This window comes from Poecilia formosa, unplaced genomic scaffold, assembly GCF_000485575.1.
Source record: "Poecilia formosa unplaced genomic scaffold, Poecilia_formosa-5.1.2 Scaffold2408, whole genome shotgun sequence".
NCBI classification, from domain to species: domain Eukaryota; kingdom Metazoa; phylum Chordata; class Actinopteri; order Cyprinodontiformes; family Poeciliidae; genus Poecilia; species Poecilia formosa.
In genome coordinates, this window is record NW_006802347.1 from 60 (window position 1) to 9,029 (window position 8,970).

Genomic DNA, 8,970 nt, shown 5'->3' on the forward strand with positions numbered 1-8,970 from the left:
TCAATCCAACGCGTCGTTTTCCACTGGTTGTTTTCTCGGTTAGCTGGGTTAGCTGCCGGGCGTTGGCCTCGTCCCGGTTAGCAGCCGCGATGTTAGCAAGCTAGCCGCAGCAAGCTAGCCGTATATCCCGTATATGATATGCAAAAATAAAAGTTTCAAACAAAAATTAGTTATTTCAATTTAAAAGACTTTTAAAGCAAATTAAATAATTTATAATAATAATTCTTACAATTTGATTAATTTTTTTTTTTTTTTGAAACAAATTTTTTTTGAAAATCCAAAAGTTTTGATCATAACTCTCTCTAAATCTAACGCCATAGTTTCCGCTGATTGCCAGTAATGGGCGTGCAAACTGTGAGTGTTCTTATTTCAAAAAGTTACATAGTCAATAATTTTAGTTGTTGAGCTGTGTGTATGTGTGTACTAGCCTGAAACGAACAATACTGAACAACATAATGTGAGTGTCATGATGCCGACCTGGCCTGTGTTTGCATTTCTTCGTAGGTGTGGTTGTGAAATCATCTCGAAACAGTAAAGGTAGGATATATTTTGAAATGGTTCCAGTTAATTTTGTTTTATTTTATGTGTTTCTACAGTCATTCTTTTGCTATTTCTTTAATTTTTTTAACTGTGGAGTCCACAGAAAAAATAGTTTGATCACTGGAACTCTATTAATACTTTGTTAAGCCCCCCCCCCCCAAAAAAAAAAAAAAAAACCCATCAATAATTATATTGGCAATTCTAAAAGCCCACAATTTTGATGCTTTAATAACTAACTTGCTCATTTTTGAACATTTCCATTTTTACTATAATTAATGTCATATAGTGTATAATTAGTATATTTAATTATCATTATGTATTATTTCACAGAGTAAGTCGACTCAGTTCAGGGTTTGTTGAACATCCTTTCTGGAATAGGACCTGTTTATGAAGTTTATTTGTTATTCTGCAAACTGACATAACAATCACATACATTAAAAGGTAAGTGTAAATTTCACTAAACAAAAAGTATGCTAACTAACATAAGATATAAGCATTAAAGACAATTGGTTAAACATGTAGTTCAGTTGCAGTCTAAGTCCAAAGTGCTAAGTGACAGTAATGTCTTGACATCATTAGCATGATTTGTGTCCTTGAGGAACTGAACTCATTCTTTGTGTTTTGGAATCAGCAGATGGTCCAGACCTCACGGACACTCTGATGGCTCTTCTGACAGACGTCAAAGATGATAATATTGATTCAGCCCTGAGAGCATCTGTATTGTCATTGAGGATGAAATACTTTTCAGTGGTCCCACGAATCTGGCTGACTCATTTCTCCTGCTCTTTGGGTACATCTGTGTGCTAGACCTACAGTACCCAAATAATCTAGAGCTAACATTCACATTTATCCAAAAAGTTCTGATGTGTCTTGAGGACAATAAACCATTGAAAGGGAATAACGATTTGGTCAATGAGTGAATCATTCAGAATGGACTATTATACTATTGAGGAAGCCTTTTAGTTTTTTTGCAGTAAGTGCCAAAATGTTTCTAAACACTTTTCAATGTCTACACATTCTAATTGTTGTTTAGGATAGCTTAAACGTATAATTTTGAATCTTATCATGAATCCTTTGAGTTTTTATCATAAGGTGCTGAAGTCATCACCTTTTCTGTTTGTTTTAATTTATAACAAGTACTTTGTTTTGACCGTGTTACTTTGATTTGCTCCTCTTAAAAAGCACATTGTATTGAATAACATAAAATGGATAAAAAAAAGTTGTTCAATTGTCACTGCGGTGTCACTTCACTATTTCAGTATAGGGTTAATTTTGAGTGCATGTCCCCCAGATTATGAGTTAAGGAATGTTGAAAAATGTCAGTGTATCTCCAACATTATATAAGCTGAAGAAACTCAAAAATTTTGAGTTTATTTCCAGCATTATATGAGCTGAATATATAGAAAATTTCAAGTGAAATTTTTCCTAATCATAAATTGAGAAATATCAATATTTATAAGACAATGTTGAGATAATTTAAGGCAACTACACCTGTAATTTTTATTTTATGTAAATTTAAAACATCACTAAAATATTTTTGTGTAATCTGTTACAAAATAATTTTTGAGTTCTGCGGACTTGTTAGGGTTTACAGTGTTAATGCATTTCATGCGCTTTGGCACACAGACTGATATGTTACATATTTATGAGACAAAAACTGGGTAAAACTACCATTTACATTCGAGTGAGGTTTTTACATCTTTTTATTTTCTCTATTTTGTCTGCATGTTATGTTGTCTGAGGATAAATGTGGTTCAGTTTCATTGCTTACATTCAAACAATAAAAAACATTTAAAAAAAAACATTGGGTTTGATGCTTCCTGGTCCAAATAACTCTGAATATAGTTAGATTTCAGTATATTTAGGTGTGTTAATGCTTTGTAGTTTGATATTGTTCAGAGTGGCTGCCGCACATTTTCACGCCAACAAAAAAGTGTGCGTATATTTACACAAACTTTGACGCAAAGTTAATTTTTATACATGCTGGCTTGGCGTAAAATATGACATTTTTTGTGTGTACTCTTTATGCATGAGGCCCCGGCTCTCTTTCAAATACTCTCTTTGCTTTTTCAAACCTTTCTCTAGCGCTCAAAACTTCTCTGCTCGGATCAAATCTCCACTTGCAATCCTCTCTGCTCGCTTGCAATTCATTTTCTGCTCGTGCTTGGAACAGAAAATGCAGGTTTTATACTGGGTGTGTTTGTTCTAGTAGGTGTGCACATGTGGATATGTATCTCAAGATAGATATCTGTCTATTCTATATCAATATAGGAACAATCATGATAGATGCATATTAATAGAAAACCCACCAAACTGATAAAAACCAACAGCCATTCTTTTGAAAGAATGCTGTGACTCTACAGCGTAGAGATTACAGTGCTGCCGCTTCTAGTGTCCTCCTTGACACAAAGATGTAAAAGAATATGTACTCGCCTGACCCATCTGTGCTAGAAACAAACCATCTCATCAGCCACCAGCCGGCTTTCTCCAACTTTTACCCATATCCAAAAGTCCCTGGTTGCACATTTCCATAGATTTTGTTACCGAACTTCCCGTTTCCAGAGGTATGTCCACCATCTTTACTACTATTGATTGTTTTTATAAGTCTTGCCACCTCATTCCTTTCAGAAAACTTCCCAGACTTCTCAACTACTTATTAAACATGTTTTTCAACTTCAGGAGATCCTGTCGGACAGCAGCCCCCCATTCACGTCACAAGTTTGGAAGCTTTTCTGCTCTCCACTCTGGATGTATGGCAAAATAGCTTCTGGTCGGTGTTTTCTTTGTAGGGTTACAAATGTGGACATGAAAAGTCCACATGCAAAAGGTTTACTCTACCTTTAATATGGGACATGAATCTCACAGGTCTGTGTGCTTCAATATGTGAGCTTCTGACCAACAGAGCAGAGTAGCAGCAGCGATAAGGAAACACCTGGTGGAACTGAATATTTGCTGAATTTATCATGCAGACTACTTCTCAGTCCAAAGCTCCTAAGAATGGTTGTAAACAGCATAATGAGAAGCGCTGCCGTGAAGACCTGATGAAGGCGTAGTGTCTGAAAGAGTGGGAGCTTCTTAAAGAGACAGAGGCCCAATTTCAAGGTGTTATATTGCGAAGTCAAATTTCTTTCAAGTTGTGTGATACACATACAGCATTTTATAACTGAACATAACATATTTACTTAATTGTGCAATACAATGTATGCCTGAGAGAAACAATACCCACCACTAACGTGAGCAAAAAATGTACAGGAAAAGGTCAAATAAAAAGATATTATACTACGCTGACTGTGAAAGTTACTGTTTAAGAATATCATAAAGGTACTTTAGGTCAGGTCCTCTGGGTCATTTATACAGTTGAAAATCCTGTCTCTGATGTACACACTGAAACTCAATCACAACTTAATATAAAAGGCAAAGATGTTGGATTAGGTGAAAATTTATTTAAAATCAAACCAAATTTACAAGGACAGATTCAACATAACACCAATTTACCAAACTCAACATAAGAAATTCAGCTTCAGATCACGTCTATAAACCAGAAAAAAAAATCTTTGCAGAATATTTTACTGTCTACATTAGAGAGAAACAACTGAAGAAAACCCTTTTAAAGTTGTTTTAATTAAAATAAAAATAAAACTTAACAGATCAAATAAGCAATAGAAACTAAGCTGACAGTGATTAAAGAAACAATATATAATTTACCCAAAACCAAAATATTTATGAGAATCAGGTGAATATTGCCACATATACAAATCAAATGTATCACTGAGGCAAAACTTAACCCTGTAACTATATTACAGCCAGAATGATTCATGTGTTGATAGTTTTTAGATAAGAAAAGGTTTGACACACATAAACACAATATCTTATATTACCTTAGCCAACATGTCCAGAGATAAAATGTTTTCAGATATAAACTCCAATTGTCAGAATAACTGTTGACTGAAAAGTTAAGCTTTGTTGAAATTATTTAAAAATGATTATCAATGTTTTTCCAGATAATAAAAATAGTTTAATAACTCCCATTTGATTTAACAGCATTTGAGTGAGTTCATGTATAGATGTCCAATATTACATGAAATACAATTTAGCCAGAAAAAGAGAAAGTTGAGCCATTTATTGGTCAGTGCAAACTGATGAACCTACAGAAACAAAAAGACAAAAGATTCAGTCAAGAAGAAAGTACTGGAATTTTGTACATTTAATAAAACAAGGTAAACAAAATTATATCCTTTGAAATCAACAGAAACCAAAAGTTGTGATGAAGTCAAAACTTCTCTGTTTAAGAGTAAATTGCTAATAATACAAAAAATGTATTCAAAGGCAAAATAATAATGATAATAGTGGCTAAAAACATAATAAAAATAGCATTACAAACTTTCCCTCCAGCAATAGACTCAACTTCAAACCTAATTAATGGTAAACAACATTATTCCATTTAAGACAAATGAGTTCTTATAAAATGCTCTGTACCGCCTTCCAGAGGTGAGCTTAACAAATTCATAAACATGTGTTGACTTCAGTCCCTATAATTTGTTGGGTCTTTGGTTTTGTCTGCCTTTATGTAAATCTCTTGGCTTCCTTTGCTCTGTGCTGCTGATCTTATACTGATGATTCTGGACCATCTGAAAATTTCTCTTAAATTTAAATTGTTTATTTTCATTTCCTTTTATTCTGCTTTTTGTGCTGTAAGGAGATTGCTTTGAGTTTCTGTTTTAAGTTAATAAAAATCCAACCACAGCTTTTGAAGCTCTGTTAAAGCTTCTTTGATCAGTTTTAGGATCCTCTCTATATTCCCTATGATCCATAAAAACATTTTACTGAAAACAATGTGTCTGTTTATGTAAGCTTTACAAAGTCAGAAAGTCCAGTTAGAAAATAGTTTGGTCATATCCATTATCCTTTCCAAAGAGTAAAACTGAATATCTTCCAAAAGTGGAGATTTAAGAAAATTTGGAGAGTATTTTAATAATAATAATTAAAAAAATGTTGCATAATAATAAATGTCCAATTACAAACTGTCAAACCACATTTTCTTCTTTTTTCAAACATTCCTCTGACCTTTACAGGTAAAACAAAGTTTGTTTTTACATACAGGTCTTATGTTTAATAAAAGAAGCTTCATTCAACATTCAGCAACTCACTTGTTTGCGTTTGTCTGTTTCTGCTTTTTCATGTTTGTGGCAGAAACTGGGTTTCCTCTGGAGGCGGACCGTTCACAGCTGCAACATCAGAAAGCGTGTGAATACATGTTCTGCTATAAACCAATGTAAAATGTACAGAAAACATCCATAAAATTGATTTTTTTTTAAATTACAAAGCTAAGGATATAAACAGACTAAATAGTGAGAGGCTTTACTTACGAGAAGGTGGACGTTTGGCTGAAACAAATAGAAAAAACAACTTTAAATTTTGCCTCAAAAAGTCCTTTCAATTCTGCCATTCTCTACAGAGACAACAACCCAGTGAGCATTTTAGATGAACATGATCCAAATAATTCATAGATCTCTAGACTAGATTTTGTAGATATTTGGTTCTAATATGATACATTTTTGACATCCATAACTGGTTTTAGCTGACATCATCAGATTTTATTAAAATTAAAGACAAAAAAAATTAACCTGTGAAACTCACTATTCCTCAGCTACTGTCTCCTACCAGTAATACTAGAGAATGTCATTAATTTGATTAGTAATCTATTAATTCAGCAGATTTAGCAGGTCTGATTTTATTCTTGTGTGAATTGAGAACAATTTATTACAATTAGAAATGATCCTTTTTATGAAAACTTAACCTAATTACAATAATTTAACATCAGAAAAAGGATCAAATTCTTTCATACTAACTCAGATGCAGGTATGAATTTCCACATTTGTGTTGCATGGCCCTAAATCTAAATTTAGATTACTTTTAGACTAGAAAGTGTTGTTTGGTTTAAACCCAGAACAAATACGTAGGTCTAAATGATGGCTAACATCAGTGACACTGTCTAAAGTTAATATAAAGCTTCAATGTTTAAGCAGGTCTGTTTCTCACTTGTTAAAGCTCAACAATCAAAATACAGAAAAACAAAGAAAGAAATTGACCAACTCACCGTTCATCTTCTTGTAAACAATGAATCCAATCACAGCAATGAGACCAAGAACAGCCACAGCAGCAACAACAAGGATGATCACAATGCTGATATTTGCTGTTGAGAAAACAAACCAGGTTACAATCATGTAGATGTTTCTTTATGCCATTTCATCTAAACACCATGAAAAGGTTTTGTTTAGTTCATCTTGTTTGTTCTGGTTTCTGGGCTCCAATGTATTTTCTTTCAGCAACTATAATTGTAAGTTGTTACTTCATTAATAATTAACAGCTATTTTTAAATGTCATAAAGTTGTTTTTAACCTTAATATAACCTGAAACATGAATATTAATGGTCTTGAAAGGTTGGTTGAATTTGGTATTGTTTAAAATACACATAAACATTGTATTAGCAGCAAATCACTTGTTTTAACATTTATCCTGCAGAACATTTATTCAAAACAATCCTAAAAAGAACTGCTTCTGATTCTGAGCCCTAACACAGAAAGTAAATTTAACATCACAAACAAGTCAGATAGAATTTTCTAATTAGCAGGTATTTATCTATAAATAGATACATTTATATAAATACGTACATTCATTGGTCAAGATTCTTGTTTTCTCCAGTCTATTGGTCACGTCCTCCTTGTCACCAGAGAGCTGAAACACACATTCATACTTGTTCCGGTCTTCAGTTGGAACAGATGACAGATCGATGTGAACGCTCATCTGGAAGGTCCCATCATTGTTGGGGACGATCTCTCCTTTCTCCACACCATCATGAATCTCCTCTCCGTCTTTCCTCCAGAACATTTCAGCTCTGTTGGGGTAGAAACCTGTAGCGAAGCAGCTGATTGGAGAGGAGGACGACTTCTGGAGGACAGACACTGAGGGACGCTCTGGAGACAGAAACACAACGTTCAGATATAAACAGTTTATAATAATTCATGAATAATTAAAATAATATTAATGTGCCAGAGCTGGAGACAAGACTCAGAAACACAGACTTCAGTCATTGAGTCAAAATGTAATGACAAAATCTAGTAAAACAAGATACTCAAATAATCAGTTTACATAAAAAGTCAGGATATGTGACGGTACCTGTTCTCATCAAAGAGCTTCTCCCATAGCCAACATACTTCTTCAGCCACTCAGGACAAATCTGGTTGAGGTAGTTCTTGTCAGATTCCAGCAGAGCTCTGTTATTGTTCCATTTGTTTGTAGTAAGTACAGCCTGTGGTTGTGGAGCAATCCATGTGTTTGTCTCCGTGTTCAATGTTAGAAAGTCTTCTCCATCATAGCCAAACTGTCGATAACCAGTAACCTTTTGAGTCTCATCATCCCACTCACAGCCGTACATCACCTGGACAACATGAACACCTGAAAGACAGAGATAGAAGGAAGAACTGAATAGATTAGGTTTATTCCTCATTTAATAACAGTTTGAATAACACAAAACGACAGTCATCCATATACTACAGACATCTTAATAGAAAAAAAGAAACTCCTGAGAAAAATGTAGAAAAGATATTATAACAGAACCTTCACAGATTTACTGTCAGCAGTTTATCTACACTGACCAAGGTAGTGTAGCTGCATGTAGTGGAGATGAACACAGGCACTGTGAACTTTTCAGTAAGTTAATCTAATTTATTACATAATGAGCATCTTCAGACAGACATGCTGACATGCCTGATGACAACCTCATACAATGTTCTGGTATAAGACGTTACAGACCCTGTGAGGTTTCTGGTACGGGTTTTTCACTGAGGAAACCCAGATCATAAAATGAAAAATAAACACTAACTCCATCAGTAACAGTGTATGGGGGGAAGAATCTGCAGACGGTCCAGTTCACCTGCCCACAGAACTCCTCACTCCAACCAGAACCACTGACCCAGCAGCTCCTTCTCTAGAAAGCAGCTCAATCAGAACCAGCTGATGAACATGAAGGTTTTCCTGCTGATCAGAGGAAACCTGATCAAATAAAACATGTCTGATCAGTCTGACAGTCTGAGCTGCTTCAAGCTGTCATCAGTCTGAATAATCCGACCCGGTCCAGCTGATCTGGGTCAGTATTTCTCTGTTTGTGCTGCCAGACGCCTGAATGAGCAGAAACCTGATTCCTGCTAACCAGACAAACAGGTTCTGCTCTGAACTGCTGAGACGTTTGTTAAACGGGTCTGAAGGAGACGAAGGTCGTCGTTCCTGGAAACGCAGCTTCATCCAGCAGCTGCTGAGGGAAGAAAGAGTCAGAGAGGAGCTGGAACCCTCAGCCCGTCTGACCCGGTTCACTGATTCTACCAGAGTTTCTGACCCGTTTCACTGATTCTACCAGAGTTTCTGACCCGTTTC

The 8,970-nt window shown here is 35.0% G+C and overlaps 1 protein-coding gene and 1 long non-coding RNA gene across 2 annotated transcripts; one reads left to right on the forward strand and one right to left on the reverse strand.

Annotated features, from left to right (window-relative positions):
- The first annotated feature begins 261 nt into the window (after positions 1–261).
- On the forward strand, positions 262–1,619 carry LOC103133237 (uncharacterized). Its single transcript, XR_475704.2, has 3 exons — positions 262–537; positions 871–981; positions 1,175–1,619. It is a non-coding gene; the product is annotated as an uncharacterized LOC103133237 (long non-coding RNA).
- A 2,342-nt stretch (positions 1,620–3,961) lies between these two features.
- LOC103133238 (class I histocompatibility antigen, Gogo-C*0203 alpha chain-like) lies at positions 3,962–8,020 on the reverse strand. The gene is made up of 6 exons (XM_007545009.2): positions 7,717–8,020; positions 7,212–7,514; positions 6,638–6,733; positions 5,907–5,924; positions 5,688–5,765; positions 3,962–4,685 (listed from the first exon to the last, which is right to left on the reverse strand). Exons 1-5 carry the CDS (start codon positions 7,973–7,975, stop codon positions 5,716–5,718), a joined length of 726 nt encoding a protein of 241 aa, XP_007545071.2. The 5' UTR covers positions 7,976–8,020; the 3' UTR covers positions 3,962–4,685; positions 5,688–5,715.
- Between the last annotated feature and the right edge of the window lie 950 nt (positions 8,021–8,970).

Bases quoted from the DNA above. Each gene is read 5' to 3' on its own strand.
- LOC103133238 (XM_007545009.2), bottom strand. From the start codon at position 7,975: ATGTACGGCTGTGAGTGGGATGATGAGACTCAAAAGGTTACTGGTTAT. The intron at 7,515-7,716 runs GTACCGTCACAT...TTCTGTCTCCAG, and splicing joins AAGCTCTTTGATGAGAACAG to AGCGTCCCTCAGTGTCTGTC. The intron at 6,734-7,211 runs GTACGTATTTAT...TTTTCTCAACAG, and splicing joins AAGAATCTTGACCAATGAAT to CAAATATCAGCATTGTGATC.